The 24,256-nt window shown below is 37.7% G+C and overlaps 1 protein-coding gene across 1 annotated transcript in view; it reads right to left on the bottom strand.

The window, feature by feature from the left end:
* The window catches only part of LOC122788701 (myosin heavy chain, skeletal muscle-like), a 58,285-nt gene that overhangs the window by 7,350 nt on the left and 26,679 nt on the right, over nucleotides 1-24,256 (bottom strand). The window contains exons 3-7 of the mRNA XM_044055594.1: nucleotides 12,171-12,295; nucleotides 11,746-12,054; nucleotides 11,096-11,307; nucleotides 10,903-11,023; nucleotides 10,517-10,687 (exon numbers count right to left, since the gene is read on the bottom strand). Coding sequence (XP_043911529.1) covers nucleotides 10,517-10,687; nucleotides 10,903-11,023; nucleotides 11,096-11,307; nucleotides 11,746-12,054; nucleotides 12,171-12,295 — 938 coding nt within the window. The remainder of the gene's footprint in view (nucleotides 1-10,516; nucleotides 10,688-10,902; nucleotides 11,024-11,095; nucleotides 11,308-11,745; nucleotides 12,055-12,170; nucleotides 12,296-24,256) is intronic.

The following is a 24,256-nucleotide window of genomic DNA, read 5'->3' as shown; positions in this document are numbered from 1 at the left end:
TTTGAAAAAAGTACACATAAATATAAATTATAATAAAATTTCAGTGGTAAATGACTATAATTACTATGAAGTGCATAGTTGATAAGAATTTCCCTACAGAACTAAATCTGGAAGCATTTAGTAAACATTTTCATTGTGTCAATGCATGTTTAAATTCAGCCGGGATCATAGGATCATAACTGTGCCCCACTTATTTGCTTTTGACCATTCAGCTGTTACAACCCATACCCGCGCCAGGTTAGACTGATCATCAGTGTTAGACCTGTAACCATGCGCATACTCCAGAAAGTCCCTACCCCACACTTAATCGGGCTTCTATAACTCTGATATGTGTATAAATATATATATATATATATATATATATATATATATATATATATATATATAGATAGATATACAGATATATATTTTGCTATCAAAATAAAGAATGAAGGTTCGGCGAACACGGGAATGTTGAACGTCAGTTGACTGATTCCTGTATTGCCAACCTTCAATTCTCTGAGTGTCTGTTGCAGCAAATGCCACTGTGCATTCGCTGATATGTGTTTGATGTTACAAACAGAGATTGCAATACAGTGCAGATCGGGAAAGTTATCCTTTTCCTCAATGTAGTACGATCTCACAGTTGGAATATATAGTATGCAGGAGGTGGAGGGGGACTTGCCCCTCTGCAAAAATGTGAATTTTATCATTGTGCAGTACTGAGCTACATTTGTTTGTACTGCTGGAAAGCAAGCAGGTAAGTTGTTGCAGGTAAGTATATCCTGGCTGACATTGAAAACTACCAAATTCAAATTGTTCGGTATATCAATTTGGCAATGTCAACTAATTAATATGCAGCACATCAAACATTTAAACTGCAATTTTGACAAGTTTATGTTGTAATGTTCAATGTTTTGATAGCAAACTATATATATATAGATATATATATAAATATATATATATACATATATATATATATATATAGATATATATATATGTATATATATATATATATATATATATATATATATATATATATACACACACACACACACACACACACACACACACACACACACACACACACACACACACACACATTTTTGCAGATTTTTTTCTCTTCTCCACCATGGCCATTGGCAATCACTTGCTCTCTTTACAGGGTGAGAAGATAGTCACAGCAAGGGCATTATCCAGCAGCCATCAGTGGGGTTTTAATATAAGTCCTACTGCACAGTTCACACGTCAACAATGTCCTAATGGTTCAGAGTGCAATGGTGTTACACAAGGGCTTGATAAAAATCTCGCTGAGTGACATTACTACAACTGACTCACCTCCACTGCTGGTAGATACCATTATCCATACACATATCCTGGGATATATGGCACCAGTCTACTCCTTTAAGACAAGTAGGCATACTGTACCAGATCTGTTGCTCTCCTGCTCCAGCTAGCTTCCTCAGCATCTAGGTCACAGAATTAATTTTTTTTCCAGGATGCAGTCAGAGCTTCATCCCTCTATACCAGAGAGATGGATGACTGAAATATATATATCATTATCCTTCCACTCTGACTAATTCATTAGTTATTCTAAACAGATTACTGAGAGTGATATATGTGCCATTTTTCTTAAAGTGTTCAACCCTAAGATATTGAATTAATGTTGTACTTCATTCTTTACTTGTACGTATATTGAGAGAAATAATTATGTGGTAGTTTCTCTTCCAACAATAAGAGTAGAAAGATTTATTGATATCCATACAATTTACTGCACTACTCACTCAGACTACATTAATCACTGTTCATTTCCAGATTCATCTCTCTTACTTACACAAGGAGTGTTTAATCACAGAAATTAACTCATAGCTGCAAATATCACAGACTCAGGCACTATGTTTAAGAGGCCTTTAACCTCATATTTAATTACTACCAATCCAGGAAAAAAATAACTCTCCTAAATTATTCATCAGTTCCATTTTATAATTTCTTGGACTGATCTCTTACTGTTCAGTAACAGGCTTAAATCATCTTGAAAGAATTTCATCTTTCTTAACTAAAGAATTGTTAACTGTTGTCATGTTCTATATAAACAAAAAAGTTCAGGCTTGTATACTGATACATGCAGATAAAACTGTATTTGCTTTACAAAACATTACCCAGTCAAACTGCTGTTCATCAGCTTTACTAATTATTATCAGTCTTAGTAGTAGTGTAGCTAGGGCAATGGTAAAGGGGCAACTGCCCCCAGGCACAAAGTATTACAGGGAAAAATCTGATCAACCATCCTTCATCCAAATCACTCTTAGTGCAATACCAGTTTTAAAAGCTGATATTGAATTTGGGGTCAAACCAGAGTGCAAGATATAAACTGTAGCAACTGTTTAAAACAAAATATAATTTATTTATTTATTTTATTGTTTACTATAATGTAAGGGTGGGGAATGTCCTGTATCTGGTCATCTGGTTGGTTTGCCAGTAAAAGGAACAGACTTTTTTTGTGTCTGTTCTTCACTTGAAGAGCTACTGGGGTGATACATGGCATAAAATGGCACTGTCTGTAGGAAGCATCCTGCACGTTTTGCAGAAGTCTTTTTTTTTTTGCCTTTCACATGATAACTGAGGGGGCAGGGGTTTTCAGAACTGGCAGAGGGAGATGGTTGGGCCAGCTATGCTTCTGTGTCTTAATCATACATGCCACACAGAGTTCATATTATACAAGGAGTATGGGATGCCTCAGCACATGTTGACCAAGATGTGATGCACGAATGGTTAAGGAGAGGTAAACTGAAACCAAAAAATGAAAGATTAATAATGGCGACCAACAATAGTAGACTATCTGTTGGTTTACAAAGTCCACTGAAAATGTTGGAGAAACAGACAAATACAGGTTCTGTATACCAGAAAGGAAAACAGTCACACATCTTGTTGCTGGGTGTGATACACTCATGGCAGAGGGCCTTTATACTAAAAGGCGCAATGATGTGGCAAGACTGTTTCAATTGGGATTATGCAAATATTACAGTATAGAAGTAACTGAGAAGCACTGGAAACATGAACCACAAAGTACTATAGCAAATAATGACATTTATATCTCATGGAATCACCAATTAATATTAGTTCAAAAAAATATATAGTTCATGATAAAAAGACAAAAGTGGTATCAATCACTGAAATTGCTACACCCACTGATTATAGTGTCTTACAGGCAAACAGAAACAAAGTCCTAAAATACCAGGATATGCAGGCAGGAATAAGAGCAATGTGGAGGAAAGATACCCAGACAGTTCCAATATTAGTAGGAGCAACAGGGCTAATAAAAAATACATCCATACTTACATTTGTTAGTAATACATGTAACCACATATGAATTACAGAAGGAGGCAATTCTGGGAACATTGCAAGTTCTGAAAAGAGCAATGTTTGCTAACATCAAATACTGACACAAAACTAATGTCATGAAGTCTAATCGTACCCTGACTTAAGAATGTGTTCCATTCCCATCATGGTATTAGAAACACAAAACATTAGAGGACATTAAAACTAAGAAAATTAACATGACATTAAGAATTATATTACTGGGTAGAATAGGGCACAATGCATGTGCCCTGTAAACTACACACATACATGTATGTGTGTGTGAGCACATAGATAAACACACACACACACACACACACACACACACACACACACACACACACACACACACACAAATATCTATATATGTTAACATAACCTTGTATGCATTTGTATTCTGTACTATACAGCTGCAGGAAGTGAACTGTAAATGGGACAGGACGACTGGTATACAGTGCAATTCATAAGACACTTTCACTACAGCTGACTCGTCACATACTTATGAGAAACAGGCCACATTTATTCCTCACTAGGGCTTTGTACACAGTAAGGGACCACCGCACTGCTGTCTTAAATTGTGTTATACAGTTGCATTGTGAGATGTTCAACTCTCCTGCTTCTTGAGGAAGATGTGGAGGTGTGCCCTATCATTACCAGCAGAAGGCTATAACTGTGCATGAGTGTGTGCATGTGTGTGAGAATGTGCATGTGTTTGAGTGTGTGTGTGTGTGTGTGTGTGTGTGTGTGTGTGTGTGTGTGTGTGTGTGTGTGTGTGTGTGTGTGTGTGTGCATCTGTATCTACACATAAATATTGCTGTAGCTATACTTATAGTTATATATATGTGTATGTCTAGTTACTATAGCTCTACTTTATAAATACAAGCCTTTGTGCCAGGATCTGTCTTCTGCATATTATGTTTTGAATCTCTGAAGTGTTGTTGGCTCAATGGCTTTTTCACAGTTAGGAATCTGGCAGAACTCTGGTGCAATACCACATGAAATAGCAGCTTTGGTACACCATCTCACTGTCTCTGAAATGTCTTTGAACTGTTATTCATGCTATGTTGCCCTTTCTGTCATCAGTAGGTTTGGAATATATTGACATAGCTTACCTGCAGCTTTAATACTCCATGGTCTATGACTCATGTTAGCATTTCTCATGCTTTTTGTTGTACACTAGGTGCACACACTGTGCATTGTGCCTGAGAGTCCTGCTGATGACAGGAACATAACAAAAAAAGCCAGACATGCTACTTAGTATTTTCCCAAAATGTGGTGCAAAGCAAGCTTCCCTATCATTGAGAGACACAGTACATCTCTGCTTTTTAACATTATACACAGTGATAGGCGCAAGGAATGCTTCCTGTATGAACAATCAATGCCTGATTTAATATATAACAAAAAAATAAAAATATTTTAAAATGCTTACATTATAAAGTGTTTATATAATGCATTATTTACATTTTGTTGTTTGATGTTCTTTAGATGTTCATAAATTCTGGAACTCAACTGTCTTTCAGTTTTACCTATACAAAATGCAACATAAACAACTCCTACCTATGTACAGTTGCAAAACTCTGGACAGTGTACTGTTTATCATAACCCACTACAGTTACAAATGGAATTTCATAGACAAATCTGCAGTACTTACAACTACCACACTCAGCCATTCTCTTTTCTTTGTTATGCTTAATAGCCTTGCTACTCTACAGTGTTGTTCCCATTCACAAAAATCATCTTCATATTGGAACACCTTTTGTCCATAAAAGAGGGTACATCCCCAAGCTTTCTAGTGCTAGCATTCACCATCATCATCAACCCCCATTTCCCATTTTTCTATATGGAGTCAGGGTGTTGTGTTAACTGTTGCCATCTCTTTCTCTCTCTCTCTCTCTCTGTCTGTTCAGTGCCACTCTCCTACCTTCTTCAACACTCATGCCTGACTGCCACAGGCCTTCTCTCACACAACCCATCCACCCCTTTGCTGGATGTCCTCGTTTCCTCTTACCTTCTTCCTGTCTGTCCCAAATCTTCTTCACCAGTCTTCTGTTTTTCTGTACATGTGCCAGAATGATCATAAGCTGCTCTCTTTGACCTTTTCTGCAATTGGAGCTACTTTGGTTTCTACTTTTATGTTCTAATTTCTTCATCTGTCCCACAGTGTGGTGCACTCTGTCATGTCTAAGGCACTTTATCACCATCACCTCGAGCTTCTTCAACTGCTCTGCTTTTACTGCCCAGGTCTCTGCACCATTAGGTACTACTGTTCACACCACTGTTTTGTACACCTTACTTTTCAGCTTCTTTGGCATTCTTCTGTCATATACTACGCCTGACACTCTGTGGCAGTTGGCTTCAGCCCCTCTGATTCTAGCTTTGACCTCCTCATTGAGACTTCCATTCTTGTTAACCACTCTTCCAAGATACTTAAAGCTATTAACTTGTCCCACTATTTTTTCTATCTCAATTCTATGCTTCTTCTGATTTCCCCCAATTTGCTGCCATTACAGCTGTTTTATCTACATTCAGTTTCATCCCATGTGCCTTCAGTTTTGCATTCCATTCTCCTGTCCTTTGCTGAAGTTTTTGCTCAGAGTCTGCCTATAATACCACATCGTCTGCATACAGCAACTTTGTTGATCTGTCCCTCCGACCTGTTTGCTAATGTAGACCATCACCAGAATGAACAGCAGCCTGGTGTGCACCCACTCCCACTGAAAACATCACTGTGAGACTGAACACTGTTTGTACTTGAGTCATTGAATCCTTGTACATAGTTTGCACTAATTCTACCAATGTTTCTGGAACTTTGAATCACAGGACTGGCCAAATCAGCTTTCTTGGGACCTTGTCACATGCTTTCTCCAAATCTGGGAATGCACAGTTGGACTCTTTCAGCATTTCTATCTTCTTCTCAACTATCTGCCTCACTGCAAACACTGGGCCAGTGGTGCTGCATCCTGATCTGAATCTGAACTGCTCACCTCCCATCTTACTTTCTACTACGTGCATATTCATTTATCAATCATCCTGTCCAGAAGTTTTATGCAATATGACAGGAGTTTGATACCTCTGTACTGCCCACAGTTATGAATGTCCCCTTTGTTCTTGAGCACTGGTACTAGTACACTTATTCTCCAGTCATCTGGGATACGCCTTTCTCTCTCCACAGCTATGAGTACCCTCAGGATCCAATTCTCGTTTATCTCACCCAGCATCTTTATCATATCTACTGTGACCTCATCTGTGCTTGCTGCTTTCCCCTGACTTCTTTTTCCTTAGTGCTATTCTTCCTTCTTCTTTAATGGGCTTCTCCTCTTCTCACATCATAGGTTGTGTCTAGGGCAGTACAGCTTCTGTGGGGTTTTCTTCATTCAGAAGCTGCTGGGAAAACTCTGTCCATTTGACTTTGATGTCCTGTGGACTGGTAGGGAGGTTGTTGCTGACATCCCATATGAAGGCTACCTGATTATCTTCTTTATGTTTCTGTCTTTGCTTTGCAACTTGATATAGATTCTTTGTGCCATCTACTGATTCACTTTCCAGAAGATCTTAACGTCTTTGTTAGCCAACCAGTATTCATTCCTAGTCTGGTCCTCCTTTTCTTTCTCTCGCTTTTTCCTACACTTCTTTCTTTTGATGACTTCCTGGAATTCTGCATTCCACCAGCAGCTTTCCTTAAGTACCTTATTTCCATATCTGTCCTGTAGTCCTCACATATGCTGTTTTGAGGAATTGACATTCTCTTCAATTCCACCTATTTCCTCTTCTTGAGGTGCTAGAGCCCTGAGTAATTCCTTGAACTGTTGTGCTTTCTCTCCAGTCAACTTCCATTTCTTCATCCTAGTTTCTGTTGACCTTAGTGCCTTCTATGACCACTGCTTGCAACTGATTATGGTAACCAGTTGTTTATGCTGTGGGCAGACTGCTGTACTGAGGATGACTTTGCAATTGCTGATTCTACCCCATTTCACTTTCCTTGCTAAGAGGAAGTCTATTGAGTTACATGTTGGCCACTCTTGTATGTGATTTTGTGACTGTCTCTCATTCTGAACCATGTGTTGGCTACTATCAAGCCATCTGCCTGACAGAATTGCCTCTCTTTCTTTATTCCTGTTGCCCTATCAATGTGGACCCAGGCAGTCAACATATTCTATTCTGTCTGTTTTTCCCGATATGTACATTCAAGTCACCCATTATTAACACCAATTCATGTTATCCTATTTTATATAGTAGGCCCTGCAACTGTTGTCTGATTGCACTCTTTTCCTCACTATCACTACCCTGCTGTGGGGCACAGGCTGAGATTATGAATACTGTCCTACCTTTAGGCTGGAATCTGATTGCCATGAGTCTGTCAATAATTCTAATGACATCCCCTCTGTGTCTTCTGCAGCCTCTCCTTCACCACAATTCCCACACCATTTCTAGTCTGTCCTCCTCCTCCTCAGTAGTAGACTCTAAATTCCAAGCCAAGTGGTTTGCTGCACAGCCCTTCCATTTTGTCTCCTGGATACATAGGATGTCCAGCCTCCCTCATACCATCATGTTATGTACTTCCAAGATCCATCCTGTCAGTAAACCTACCTTAAGTGCAGCATTCATAGTTCATGTTTGACAGTTTGATTGATTTTTACATCTAACTTTCACTCAACAGCGCAATCCCAGACAACCCAAACTGGGCAAATGGACATAGGCAGGCCAGGCGCTTATTGACCCAGGGGTGCTAGGCTTTATGGTGGATACACACTGGCCAATAGGAGGACATACACCCCTCCCACCATTAGCATGAATTCCTGGTATAGGTTGGAATACACCAGGTCGTCAACCCACTTATCACAGGCAAATACCTAAGCCCATTTGGGAGCATTAGTTGGCACGACCGAATCACCTAGATCCATATTTTGCACTGCCGAGTGGCTAGCCCTGCCACTGTGTGCAGTCTGTGATCCTTGTTCTCCTATCATGTGGATACTGTGTACCACAGCAGATGCCCAAAGCGGTTGGTCTATACACCTCTTCTCCCTATAGGGCACCATGTAGTCTGTGCTGCAATCTACAACTCCATTCTTTCGTGAGTTTGAGATGGAAACACTCAGCATATTTTTCAGAGGTGGGAGGAACCCCACAGAGACACAGGATGAACATGCAAACTCCGAACAGGCATTGGCCGGAGGTCAGGATTGAACTTTATACCTTGTGAAAGTGAGTCAAAAACCTTAACCATTATGCCAACTGCATTAGAATGTTTTAACATTATAAAACAAAATATTCTTCCAGTGTTTTAAAATTACCTTCCATACCTTCGTAGTGTATGTGACATGCATACTGGGTATAACCATTATTACTTTAAAGTCCCTAGCTGCCAATTTTTCAAAAAAAAAGTCCTAAATTTCACCATTATCAAAAGTACCAAATCTGTGTTTCTCCTCTTTATAATTTCTTCAAATATATATATATATATATATATATATATATATATATACACACACACACACACACACACACACACACACACACACACACACACACACTTGACCATATCTATTGGGTAACAGATTTCTAAAAACATATTCATTATACTGTCAAGTTCCTTAAGAAACACATGATCATCACCAACTAATCAAGATAATTGAATGATTTGCCCTTTAATAATATTTCTTTTCTGACATCTTGCATAATTATTGATAAAATATGTTCAGGAATATGAAAAAGTTGGCTTAAAGCATATATATAAAACTTTTTATTCAGCATATCCTTATGTATAGTGGTGTACAAAAAGTTAATGGAATCTTTTGAATATGAGTATGCAAATCTTAAAAATGATGTAGCTGATTCTAAATATTCAAAAATGCATTATCTCCAATCTATAACATAAAAAATATCATCCAAAAATGTGCAGTAAGTTTTAATATAAATATATTAAAACAATGTTAGAATAAACTGGCGTGCTAATTGCACCTATAGCCTTCCTGGCCTTTTGGTGATTGAAAAAGTTATAGTGTGAAACATAATGCATAAACTCTTCAGTCAACCTGATGTCAGCAGTATGAGAATAATGTAATACTGTGTCCGTGCACCACTTCATTCCCCCATCACACACAGTAAGATACGCAGTGACTGTGTCCGTGCACCACTTCATTCCCCCAACACACACAGTAAGATACGCAGTGACTGTGTCCGTGCACCACTTCATTCCCCCATCACACACAGTAAGATACGCAGTGACTGTGTCCGTGCACCACTTCATTCCCCCATCACACACAGTAAGATACGCAGTGACTGTGTCCATGCACCACTTCATTCCTCCATCACACACAATAAGATACGCAGTGACTGTGTCCGTGCACCACTTCATTCCCCCATCACACACAGTAAGATACGCAGTGACTGTGTCCATGCACCACTTCATTCCCCCATCACACACAGTAAGATACGCAGTGACTGTGTCCATGCATCACTTCATTCCCCCATCACACACAGTAAGATACGCAGTGACTGTGTCCGTGCACCACTTCATTCCCCCATCACACACAGTAAGATACGCAGTGACTGTGTCCGTGCACCACTTCATTCCCCCATCACACACAGTAAGATACGCAGTGACTGTGTCCGTGCACCACTTCATTCCCCCATCACACACAGTAAGATACGCAGTGATTGTGTCCATGCACCACTTCATTCCCCCAACACACACAGTAAGATATGCAGTGACTGTGTCCGTGCACCACTTCATTCCCCCATCACACACAGTAAGATACGCAGTGACTGTGTCCGTGCACCACTTCATTCCCCCATCACACACAGTAAGATACGCAGTGATTGTGTCCATGCACCACTTCATTCCCCCATCACACACAGTAAGATACGCAGTGACTGTGTCCGTGCACCACTTCATTCCCCCATCACACACAGTAAGATATGCAGTGACTGTGTCCGTGCACCACTTCATTCCCCCATCACACACAGTAAGATACGCAGTGACTGTGTCCGTGCACCACTTCATTCCCCCATCACACACAGTAAGATACGCAGTGATTGTGTCCGTGCACCACTTCATTCCCCCATCACACACAGTAAGATACGCAGTGACTGTGTCCATGCACCACTTCTTTCCCCCATCACACACACAGTAAGATATTCAGTGCTACAAATGTTGTAATAAGCAAACAGAACATACTTGAGCTTCAAGTTTCTGGATCTGTTTCTTTCCACCTTTCAATGCTAATTGCTCAGCTTCATCTAGACGAAGCTGCAGGTCCTTAATTGTTTGGTCTAAGTTCTTCTTCATCCTTTCCAGGTGGGCTCTGGTGTCTTGTTCCTTCTTCAGCTCTTCAATCATCATGGCTGCCTACTAACATTCTGAGACATGTCAGAAACACAGCAGTGCATACACTGCCAAATGATTGTTACATTTCTGAACTTTATATAAATAACAAAGCAATAAACACTGACAGCACAAAATAAAAGGAATAAATTAACAGTAAGCAGGAAGTGCTGTGCAGCAAAAGAGTCAGATTACTTATGCTATAATTCATTTAAAACAAACAATAATGTAAGACCTACATCTGTGATGGCCTTCTTAGCCTTTTCTTCTGCATTTCTCGCTTCTTGTATTGCTTCTTCCACTTCACTTTGAAGATTAGAAACATCAGCTTCTAGTTTCTTCTTTGTGGCAAGTAGTGTTCTGTTAGAACATTAAATAGTGAAATTTAGCAGTAATAAAGATCACAAAAGATCACAGAAGGCATCAGCTAACACTGAGCCCTGGGAATGTAGAATCTGTGCTCGTTCATTAGTATCCAGGAGCTCCTGTTCAGCCACTTTACGAGCTCTTTCTGTCTTTTCTAATGCAGCTCTCAGTTCCTCTATCGCAGCCTGCATGAGGTTATTTCTGCGCTCTGCCATAGCAAGCCGTTCCTTCAAATCCTCATTATTTCTAAGGGCATCATCTAAATGCAGCTCGACATCCTTAAAGATGCAGCAAGATATCATGTTAGTTTCAGTATACATTTTGGTATAAGCTGGCATGCTGTAATGTAGGGTCTGTTTTTTCTGATTTGCACAAATTGCAAATGTGTTTTGAAGCATAATGTTGTTCATTATAATTCACCATATACATACATAGCCAAGTTTCTTATGCCTTTTACAAAGAGACCTTGCTTATAACAAGAGCCACTCTTATTAGCATTACAGCAAAGTAATTTCAGTACCTTTCCTTTTACATGTTCATTACCATGCAGGAATAGACAGTTCTGTGCCACCTACTGTAGCACCCCGGATGAGACTATAAATATGCAGTAATATTAAGACCTTTATAACTAAATGTCTTAGCCACAAGGCTAAAAGCATCACTACAGAAAATCATGCAGCATGGACAATCATCTACGCTATTAACAAACTTACTACCTTGAGGTAACCCTGTACATTTTGAAGCTGTCTTTGTGCTTCTCCAGCCTGGTGACTTGCAGGGCTCAACTGAATTCCAATTTCATTTAGATCACCTTCTATTTTCTTCTTCATCCTCAGGGCATCATTTTTGCTTCTAATCTTAGCTTCCAGTGCACTCTGCACAGACTCCACAACCTGCTGATGACTTTTCTTCATCTGTTCAATCTCCTCATCTTTTTCAGCAATCTTCCTGTCAATTTTTGATTTCACTTGATTTAATTCAGCTTGAATTTGTACAACTTTAGTCTCCTCACGTTCTAAAGATGCCTAGAATTAAATGAAATATAATTATCACACTAGTACATTACATTGTTTAATTGCAAAAATATGCTTGTATATTGAATTAAATTTAAAAATATGAATTTTTCATTATAGACACTTGCCTCAGCTTCCTCTAATGCATTTTGAATGTCACACTTTTCTTGTTCTGCCTGTTTCTTCACTTTTTCCAGTTCATGAATACACTTCCCAGATTCCCCAAGCTGTTTAGTTAGATCTGAAATTTCTACTGTGGATGAATAAGAACAAATAGAATGAATTATTCTAGTTTAATTAAAGAAAATATATGAAAGTAGAGGTTAAACTGTCCTTAAAGTAGGCAGAAGGACATTGCTGCTTACAAGTATATGTATGGTGTATTGTACGGCACTGACAACAAAGCATGCTCCAAAGTTTGAGATGGCAGCCATATAGCTCATTTACATATAAACTGGCCCTTGCTGCACAACATTTCCACATTTCCCAGAACATTCACACGTTGTTGAATTGTAGCAATGGAATGAATGAAGAGCTTTAATAGTTTAAGACATCTGGGTAACCATGTACTCTCTTACAAGGTGGTGTGCAAAGTTCTGCTCTGGCATTTCTTACAGTTCCTTGTCACTCAGATAAAGGCATGAAACCAGAAAAGTAAAACTGAAACAAATATTGTTAGTAAGCAAGTCCTTGTAAATGCAAGGCAATGTACCCTAACGGAAACATCTTAGGTGGGTTTTTCATTGACATCGCCCCCAGTTTAATGCATATAGGACAGATATGATGTTGTATGGTACTGTAACCCTGTTAGGCCCTGGTGCACAGCATAAAGTAACCTCACTGAATTTCAGGTCCAAACAACCATAAGTGAAGAGCATAAACATATTCAAACATGAAGAATTCAAAGGTATGTACCCCAGCAGATAAATCCAATGTTGGAGCAATGTCAGCTGACTGAAGGTCCTTTAATAAAAAAATGAGCCAACTGATAAAGATAGCCACTGACTTCCTTTTTGAAATGTTGCATTTTTCAGTAGTAAGCAAGGTCCCCAAACCTCCCATGCAGAAAGTTTTGCCACTAAGCCCCTGGAAATAATGTAATCAGCTCCAAAGTTTTGACACCTCATAGCAAGGGTAAAAACCCAACCATAGTGACATCATTCACTGAATGCAGGAGTTTGCCAATTCCAGCTGCATGAGCAGTTGGGCAACATATGGTTGGGAGGAAACCATCAAATACTTTCTCTGAAAGTTATCTCCTACATTGCAGAAGTAATAACCATAATCAAACTGCATGAGGGTCACTCATTCCAAGGATGTTAACCTAGTAGTTGACAGAAATAAATCATGTTGGAAAGAGAGCTACATCTCTCAGAGACTACCCCTTCTCTGAAACAAGCTTTCTATTCACATAAAGCAAAACCCTTCCTTGACCTTCTTCAAGCTCAACCTAGATTAATGGATGGGTAACCATAAATTTACTCCTGGAATGGTGGCCATGCCCCTTATAAACAGATGTAGTCAGTATTAGATACAATAGCATAGGTTGATACCTTTGTGAACTTTGTTCACCTAGCTATTGAAAACTGAGAAACTCTGGTTAAATACAGCTAGGCTTGTAAGGGCTCTTGGGCTGTTAGCCTAGTAATCAACTATGAACCTATAAGTACACCTGACATCCTAGCCCAGTGTCAAATGCTGTTCCCAAATTTTTATTCTCTACTCAGATGACTCTAATCTGTGCTACCCAAAATAAAACTGTGAACACTAAATAAGTCAGGTTGGCTTTGCAGGCTCGGCTGCTCTGTCAGACTCTCACTTTTGTCTTGATTTAGCTTTGACCTATTTGCTGTTATCCAATCACATCATTCAGAAAGATGGATGCCAAACTGATGTTATCACTGTAGCCGCAGGAAAAGACCAGATACAGGTGGGCATCATTTGCACTACAGGGGTATCTTAAAAAGTGACATCTTAGATTGTTAACTGACACAAGATCCATTTCTTTCACATTTAGGACCAACGATGTTGAGAAGTTTTATGTGCAAGACAGAAAAGAAAATACAAGCAATACTAATGGAAGCCAGCACTGCAGTCAACACAGTGCTTTGTCCAGAATATCTTTGAGGGCAATTCTGAAAGGGGAGGTGGCTCATCATGACTTTATGGTAGTTATTAATCAGTCAGTAGGCTCATGCAATAGAAAGCTGGATTGGCTACAGATTTTTGGTAGTCAGAACTATGACCATTACATACCTACAGACATGCTGACTTTCAAGACAATTACCTCTGGCAGTATGCAAATACAAGAAAAGTGATTTTTAATGTACAGGGTTTACACAGGAAATACGCATAAATGATAAATAAATGCTGGAGGTAAAGCCTCCCAGAAAGGCATCAAGATGAGTGAATGACAGGACAGGCACTGGTGGGCCTTTTGTGGGTTTTCTGGAGGTTTAAGTGTTTCCTGTGGAAGTGGATATGAAAAGGCATACATAAACAGAAGGATTTCAGGATGAGGAAATCATTCTGTCCATTTAACAGGTCAGTATTTCTACCCTTGTATATAGACAACAGGAAACATTTTACACAAAAGTACCAGATATTAGGGACTTGCTCATTTAGGTACATATCCATATTAGAAATATTTTGTCCACCCATGATTCATGTCTGTGGGAACTGACTGATCCACAATTTTGAATTAGGGTTATTTGGGAAATCAGTGAAACCAGTGAAAACAAGTAGTCTAAGAAATGAACCTTAAGAAGCAGTACAGTGAAAAGTTAAAAACAGAACTGAAAAAAATGATGTCATAAGCATCTAGAGCACTTTTGGCTAAAATATAATCTGGTTCATAGAGTTACAGTGCTACACTGGCAAATCTCGGAATAGCTCTAAATACAAAGACTGCAGTGAAAAGCATTGCTCACTTTCTGAAATCCATCTTTGGATCAGAGATGTAGGAAGGGTGTGACTAAGGAGGGCCTGTACCCATCTGCCAACCTGTACAGCACGCCAAACAAGTTGATCGTTTTCAAGATGTCAAACTGCTTATTTTTTTAAGGTATCATAAAGTTTTGAGTTGCTACATAATAACTAATTTCTACTTTTAAAAACAGTATGACAGTTCACAAGCTGTCATTAAGCAATCTCAGTTGTGATCACTTACAGTGAGGAAGGTGACAAAATGGTATCTTGCCCAGGACACCAAACTCCACTGCTGAAGATTTGCCTCAGAGTAAGTTCTTCACATATATAATTGTGAGGGTATTTTGTGAGTTGAAGGAAAGCTGACATGGAGAGTTGTTTATCGAAATCTTGTTGATGGGGGATGTATTTTTATCTAGTTATTTAAAATATTAGAATACTTAGATTTAGCCATCGTACTTACAAATGTTACCTCTAAAACACATAATAATAAAAAGCATATCTAAATGACCAAAATTATGGTTATGTGTTCAACATAAATCTGCATCTGTGCTGTCTGTTTTCATTCTTTCTCACTTGATGGGTCTCATATCTGACATCGGATCCATCCTCAGCCACTCTGACAGACTTTAGGCTCTGTAGGTCAAGTTCCTCCCCTTACCCATAGTCCCTCTCTTCTCCTTAGTTACTTCAGATTGAGGTTGCCTAGTATACAATTAATCACAACTTGACAAAGTATTATTAGCCACTAACAATCTCTGAGGCAAAAATCAAAGGTATTACTAAAGAGTAAAAAGGGTGAAGAAAATAGAGAAATAGAGTCCTGGGGCTTACCTAGCAACACCATTACAGAATATCCTTCAGGGCATACTAGGAGACAATCAAAAGGACATGGGACTGGAGGGTGGGAAGTTGAGGAAGGATGAAAACAGGCAACCCAGATGCAAAGTTATGGTAAGTACATAACTATAATATCTGATGTCTTTTTCATCCATTCCTCAACTGATGGGATAAAGTCCCCACCTACAGTGGTCTTGGGTGGTCCACAAGGAAGGATATTCCACAGTACAGTGGAGCTAAAAGCTGCCCTATTCCTAGATAAGATATCTAACATGTAATAAGCCATAAAGGTCTGCACACTGGACCATGTAGAAGCTGTACAAATGTCATCAGTGGACATATTGGCGCAAAAAGCAGATGATGCAGCCATAGCCCTGGTGGTGTGAACTTTAGGATGTCTTGGTAATGATAGCCTTTATTCTTGTAAATAAAGACAATGCAATCAGTGAGCCATCTGGCTAAGGTTATTTTTGACACTGCTTTGCCCATTTTAGCATTGGAAAAGGAGACAAACAGTTGTTCTGACATTCTTTGGTCTTTCATTTTGTGAATGTAAAATATGAGTTGTCTATGCACATCTAATAAATAGAGCATGCATCTGCCCTTGTTAGAAAATTTTGGGAAGAAGACTGGTAGGTTAATTGAATGATTATGGTTAGATTCTGACACCATTTTAGTTAGGAAGAGAGAGTTAGCCTGAAAGGATACTCTGTTCTTATGAAAAATGAGTCAAGGTGGTTGGGAAGAAAGTGCATGGAGCTCTGATACCAGTCTAGCCAATGTAATGGCAACCAGGAAACATGTTTTCCAGGATAAATATTTTAATTCTGCCCTGGCTTGAAGGGGAGCTGAGTTAAGGCTTGAAGTACAAGTATAAAGCTCCAAGGAGGGATAGTGTTCTTAATAGGAGACCGAAGCAGCAAAGTACCCTTACGAATGGCTGTGCATAACTTCAAGGAAGCTAGAGAAGAATTCTTTTCACCTAAGTAAACGTTTGACATTGCAGTCAGTTGTACCTTAACTGGCAAATTACTAACCCCATCATTGAAAATGGAAGCCATGAAATCAAGAATTGCTGGATATTCTTTCCACAGAAAATAGGTCCAAATGTCTCTTTTGGGCCCAGATAAAAAATCTTTTCCACCTGCTCTTATAAATCTTCCTTACAGAGGCTTTCTTGGATGACATAGAAATTTGGCAAATGGGGGAAGAAAGCCTGGCATTTCTAGCCATTACTGGAAGTGGAGAAACCATGCGGTCAGCTTGACAGATTGCATGTTCAGGACAGGCAAGTCGGACGGGTGAGACAGAAGGTCCTGAGTAGGATCCAGCACCCATGGAGGACTAACTAGATGAGACCACAGGAAGGGAAACCATACTTGGTGAGGCCAGAATGAGTTAATGATGATAATCTTGCTCTTCCACTGTAATGCTTTCTGAATAAACTTGGGGATGAGATGAGGAAAGGTATGTAGTAGACCGGAGGGCCAATCATGAACTAGAAAGTCTCTCTGTGAATACCCCTCCAGGGGGATCAGGGCAAAGTAAATGCTCTACTTCGTACTGATGGTGAAGCAAAGAGGACACAGCATGGTTGATCCCATCAGTGAAATATCATTTCCACCACTGATACGCTGAAAGACCACTCGTGAGGAAGTAAGATAGATCTGCTCAGTTTGTCTGCTAGCAGATTGTTTTTCTTTCCCCCAGAATATTAGTTGCCAAGAGAAAATAGTTGGAGAGATTGCCCATTGCCAAACTCTCAATGCCTTCTGACATAGTGGGTAGGATCAGGTTCCCCTGTTTGTTGACGTACCAGACCACAGACATGTTATCTGTCTGAATAGCAATTGTCTCTGGAGGGACAACATCTTGAAATGCATGCAATGCTAGGACTGCTGTCATTTCTAGGATATTGATGTAAAGACTGGTTTCTATCTAGGACCATGTACCTTGAATTGTCCTTCTCAAATAATGCCCCCCACCCTAGATGGGAGACATCCATAGTCACTGTGGTCTCGGGTATGGGTAGAGTAAAAGGGCAGCCCAAAACCACTTTTTCTGCATGAATCCACCATGCTATGTGATGCCTGCACACATTCGTGATACAATACCAAACTCCACTGTGCCGCTGGAGCCCACTGTAACACTCTCATGTGAAAATGAGCCAAAGGCCAATACTATCAAAGCCACCATCAGCCCCAGTAGTTGTAAGATTAATTTGGCCGGAGATGAATGAAAAGAAAGAATGTGCAATGCTTGGTTTTGTAAAGTGTCCACTCTTGTCTGTAGTAGAGATGCTGTTTGTGTTTGGGTATCTTTCTTTTTTTACTCAAATATTTTTATTTAAATTCATTAAAACATTACAATAATACAATATATATTTTAGAATATAAATTTTAATATAAAACACAATAACTATTTACAATATATACATAGGCCTGAAATATTGTATGAGATATTTCCAAAATAGTAAATACAGTTGCTTATAACATCTTAAACAATCTTAGAAAGAGTTAGAGTTCATTTGAAAAAATCTCGATGAGAGGTAAAATTTTTATCCAAGGATTACTGATGAAGTTCTTCGGATAAATTCTAAGTTCTTTTGTTCTGGTTTCTTTAGATATCATTTCTTTTAACAAAGCCAGGAAATCTTCAAAATCTGGAGAAGTAACAGAATTCCACTTTCTAGTGATACATTTTCTTGCAACTACTAGAATTGTCCATAAAAGATATGAGTTGTTTTTATTCGCAATAAAACCTTCATATATATATATATATATATATATATATATATATATACTAAGAACAATTATTGTTTTGGTTAATGAAAATAGGGATTTAAGAAAATCATTAATATTTATCCATACATTCATAGGTGTGTATTAGGCTAATGGCCCTAGAGCCTTTACAAGCCTAGCTCATAGATATCCCTGGCATCATGCCACCCGATGCCAATGCCTCAGCCACTGGAGTGATCCCCGGGGTGTATTTTCTATTTCCCATCCACTCGTCAAGACTTCTCTTGAAGATGGCCAGTGAGGTGCCCTGCTTAGCGTGTATGGGAAGCCTATTCCAGAGCATGGGCAGTCTCTGGGTTATGAACCTGTCCCTCCAGCATGTTCTGTTGATAGTGGTAACAAGACTGAGGTCTCTGGAGCATGTGGTGCAGATGAATTGGGATGTTTTTAGATGTAACATTTCAAACAGGGCTGGGTCAGACATGGCTTTGTAAGTCAAGCAGAAATCGCCTCTTAGTAGGCAATATGAGACAGAAAATAGCTGGAGATTTTTGAGTCTGTCCATGTAGGACCTGTTTTTAAGGCCTAGGATCCTTTTTGTGAGATACTTTTGTGGCGTCTCCAGTTGTTGCAGGTGTCTATTGAGGTATATGCCGAATGGGGCATTGTACTCAATGACTGGTCTAATGAGGGAGGAGTAGAGAGAGATGATGACCTCTTTCTTCCTGGATGCAAAACCCTTGGTAATGAGATGTGCCACATAGAAGGACTTTCTGACAACAGTGGCAATGTGATGGCTGAAGGAAAGGTTGCTGTCAACCTGTGTGTTCCCAGGTCCCGTATAATGCCTTCAGTTCTTCAATGTGGTAATTAGTGGGAACTGAGTTTTTCACAAAGTGAATGACGATGCATTTTTTGGCATTAAGCTTAAGGCCATGTTTTCAACACCAGTCATTTATCTCAGGGAGATCTTTCTGTAGGATGTCTGTATCACTTAGGCAAGTTAATAATGGCTCCCAGCTTGCAGTCATCTGCAAACTTGGTCACCCAGAGGCCCTCTGAGTTGGCCTGGACCTCTGAGAAGTAGATGCCAAACAGGAGAGGACCCAGGACCAATACCTGTGGGAGTCCACTCATGACTGGTCAGCAGTCTGACTTGGAGTCTGCCACTTTCACGCTGTGGGTTCTATCTGTGAGCCAATTTGCAACCCACCTAATGATATAGGGGTTGATGCCTAGTTTGTTGAGTTTATCAATAATTCCCAAGTGAGGGATGGTGTCAAAGGCCTTGGCCAGATCAAGGTAGGCTGTATGAACTGCCTCACCCTCATCCACTGCTCTGGTGACTGCCTCAAAGAAGTCAACCAGGTTGAGCAGGCATGATCTCCCTTTCACAAAACCAAATTGCTTGAAATCTAGAGTTTGGAGATAGTGTCTGGAGCAGTATTGCTTTAAGTTAGGGCAATCATAAGAAATATGAAACCAATATGTTTTACAAGATTCTAAACATCTCCAAAATGTTACAATTTCAGATTTACTGAATTTAGTAATTTTATCTGGCGTTAAAAAGGATCTATGGAAAATTTTCCAGGTAAAAATGCTCCAGTATTGAACCCAAGATGTAGACTCAATAGAGAATAAAATATTAGCTTTTCCACCTGAGAAGAATTAGAAGAGAGACTTTAGTTATAAAATCCCAGTGTTAAGTAGTTAAAGTGGTCTTATTTTTTATTATGATACCATATAATTTTAGATGTGATGTTATCAGTTTTAAAATTATGTAATATTTCAGATAGCTAGAAAATTAAAGAGAGATGGTCCAGAAAAGAAGAGTTTTTAATAACTCTGCAAAGATCTTGCATGTAGGTTAATATACTTTATAATAACAGCCAATCCATATTCTTTAATAAGTAGATGAATGTCCAATATGTTTAGATTTTTATACATTACCTGAAATTAAAATTATTGTCTTCCTGAATATTACAAATGTTGAAATGTAATATGGAAAATTATTTGTGATTATGAAAGGTATTAGTAAATGAAACAAGATTTTCATATCTAAATTAGAATTGACAAATTTCCTGAAACTGCTGAAGATGTGGTTTAAGGAATTTAGCTTTGTATGTTTAGTTCTATTATACTGAATAATACAGCAAGATAATGCCAACATTTATTAGAAAGGTTACTTAAAGGGAATTTTGTAAACAAAGTATTATCATTTAAAAATATTATAAGATGTGAGTATTTCCAATTTTAATTATAATTTGGGTCAATCCAGATTATGAGATACTTAAATAACAGTGCTCTGATGTAAGTGTAAATGTCTGGGAACTTTATACTAACTCGATCGCATGTTGTAATATGATGTAGATAAGCAATTATATTCCTATTAGGATACCATAAGAAGTTTATTAATAATTTATTTATATCTTTAATGAATTTATTTCCAGAAGAAAGAAAGAATCTTTTCCAAAAGAGTTGTTTTTATCAACTGTAATCTATCTTCGAAATAAATTAAAATTTTATTCCATTTATCTGTATATTTATTTATTAAAGATATAATATTTTTATAATTAGTTTCTATTGTTTTTTTCTATACTATTACACAGGATTATGCCCAAATAATTCAGGGAACTTGTTTGTTCTCCAATGATGTTTTGATTATTAGTCTGAATTTTTAGCTTACTATTAAGTATGATATGCTTAGAGTTCTGTTTATGAAAATGAAGACCAGAAAGTCTTTAACAATAATTCATTATGGAATCTAACTCATATAAAACTGATTGGGAGTTAGATAAAGTAAGTAAAATGTCATCAGCAAAAAGTGTTACTTTAGAGTTGTAATGATTATAAACATTAATTCCTATAATCTTAGAACTATTTTGTATCTAAAAGGCAACAACTTTAATGGCAAGTGCAAATAGAATAGGAGATAGCAGGCAGCCTTGTTTTGTACCTTTAGTTATGGGTATATTTTTGAAGTGAAAAAAATCTAATTTGGCATAAACTAAGTCGTTCTTGTAAATATTTGTTAGCAAAGAAATGAAAGAAGGAAATGCTAATGAGGTCAATATTCCAAAAATATAATCCCAGTTAACAGAATCAAAGGCCTTTTCTATAGCTAAACTAACCAGTAAATCTTCCTCATTCTCTTTATTTAAAAATGAAATAAAAGTAAGAATTCTTTAAATATTATCATGGATGTTTCTTTTGTAAATAAATCCTGATTGATCATTATCATTTCTGAGAGTGGAACTTTCAATCTGTCAACAAATATGGACATGAAGATTTTTTAATCATTATTTCTGAGGAGAATGGGTCTATAGGAGCTACAAAGCTATGTGTCTTCATCAGATTTGAGAATAGGGTTGATCAATGAGTATCTCCAGTATGGTGGAATGATATTTTGAGTTTGTACTTCAATAAAACGTTTATGAAATAAAGATATTATAGTTGAAGGAAATAGTTTATACATTTCTATAATAATGCCATCTGTACTAGTGGCTTTATTAGGTTTAAACTTCTTAATTTTATCTTTAACTTAATTTATAGATATTTGCTTCTCAAGATCTGCTTTAAGTTTCTCAGGGATTACCTCTAAATTAAGGGAAAATAGTTCTGTGTCAAGAGTATTACTTGTTAGATTATTAGAGCTGTAATGTTTGTTGTAATGAAATCGAAAAGCTTCAAGAATATCACCTACGTCAGAAACTGATTTGTTGGAACCTTTGTGTAAAAGATTCATAATATTATTTGACTTAGGTTGAGTTTTGTGTATACCTTTTCTGGTGATTCCTTAAAAATTGAATAATCAATTAAAAAATATTGGCCAATTTTGGTACAACATGATGATTTCAAACAGATTGTTAAGGAGCATCCCCATTTTATTAGGAAAAGGGACACGAACCTCAAGGGTCTCTTTGAGATCAGACCTGGTGTGGACAATAAAAGGGTTTATTCGAAACTTGGAACGTATAAGTGTGGTTCATGTAAGCAATGCCCTTATGTGCATAACGACAGTTCGTTTTTCATTCCCTCTAGGAGGTTTAAATTTAGGGCTGAACACCATTACAACTGTGGTACAAAAGGAGTTGTCTGTTTAGGTTTTTATACTCAATGCTCCAGTTTTTACGTAGGTAAAACTGAGAGAACCCTTAGGAGAAGGATATATGAGCATCTTTATGATGTTTCTAAGAAAAAGGAAAACAATGCTTTTTTTAAGCATCTTAGCACATGCCCTAATATGCAACTTAAATTTTTAATCCTAGAGCAAGTCCTACATGACAGTAGAGGGGGTGATTGGGAAACCCGGCTTGAAAACAAGGAACTGTTGTGGCAGCTCAAGTTGAACGCAACTAAGCCTCCTGGTTTAAATGACAGTATTAGTATTATGAGTGTTTTGAAACTGAGGAGGGCTAAGTTATAATTTTGTTCATTATAAAAAAAATTTTAGATGGGTTGTTCATTGCCAGTTATTTTGGATAACATTTTGTTTTGAGTGGATGTTTCAAACTTTGGTTAACTTTTCTTATGATTAACAGAGGTCTTAGAAACCAATAGTTCTTAATAGATTTTTTTAGACATAAAAATAATTTTTTTAAGACTGTTTTTAAGTTTTTTAAGCTTGTTTGTAGCTTTATATAACAATCATACATGCTTTATTATGAGTTGTAATTTAAACACGTTTTTACATTATTTAGTACAATTTTTTGGGTTATTAGACATTGAATAATTTCATTGAATGAATGAATTGCTGTTGGCACTTTAACATCTGATTTGCATATTTTATTAGTTGCTATTCTAGTCACATGATTTGGGCTAGAAAGTACTTAAGCCTTGAATTTTTAATCATGGTTCATCTTGAAAAAGCCTGGTATGCCTCCAGGCGAAAGCACTTTATGTGGAATTTTTTATCATTTCATTAAAACAGAGTTTTATTTAAGTCATTTTGAATTTTTTGTTCCTGTTGAGCCTTTGGATACATCATTTTGTTCTTGGTCTGGTTCGGATCTAATTTGGTTTTGAATTTTGAAGATTATGCATATGTTTTGGGGCTGAGGCATAAGTATTTAATTTAAATTTTTCTAATGCCAAATTAATTTTATGTGTTAAAATATCTAAGTATTTTTTGTTCAGGTTATCTATTTTCTTGTTGTCATTTGACAATAGGTGTGTAGATCTAGACTTAATTATTGAAAGTTGTAGTTGTAATTTTGTATCTCTTAGAGTCTCAATCTTTCAGTTTATTTCTATACCAGGTGACAGTTTTACTACAGATGTAGGCTTTTAGAGCATCCCAAACCATTGTTATATTATAGTATGATTTACTTTCAAAAACAATTATAATTCTTTTAAAAGCCAATGTTAAAGTTTTTGATTTTAGTTATATAGGCTGGTATTCTAGTTATGGAAATTCATTTAGTAAAATCAAGTTGTAACTTAAGTGTGAGACAGTTGTGATCAGAAAGAGGACATGGGAGTATAAAGATGATATTTTTAATTTTAAGCCATTGGAAACTAGAATCCTATCTATTCTTGTTTGTGTTTTAAATCTGTGATTTATATGAGAAAAACATAATGAGATATTGCGTTTGGAACTGTAAGTATCAGATAGGTTAAGGGATTCCAGACATGTTTTAAAAGTTTTGCTGTAGAGTTGAGTTTCAGTAGATGATTGCTTGTGGTGTCAAAGCTATCTAAAATAC

Source organism: Protopterus annectens, chromosome 14.part0, assembly GCF_019279795.1.
Source record: "Protopterus annectens isolate FY-2018-M chromosome 14.part0, PAN1.0, whole genome shotgun sequence".
NCBI lineage: Eukaryota > Metazoa > Chordata > Ceratodontiformes > Protopteridae > Protopterus > Protopterus annectens.
This window is presented reverse-complemented; position numbering and strand designations above follow the sequence as displayed.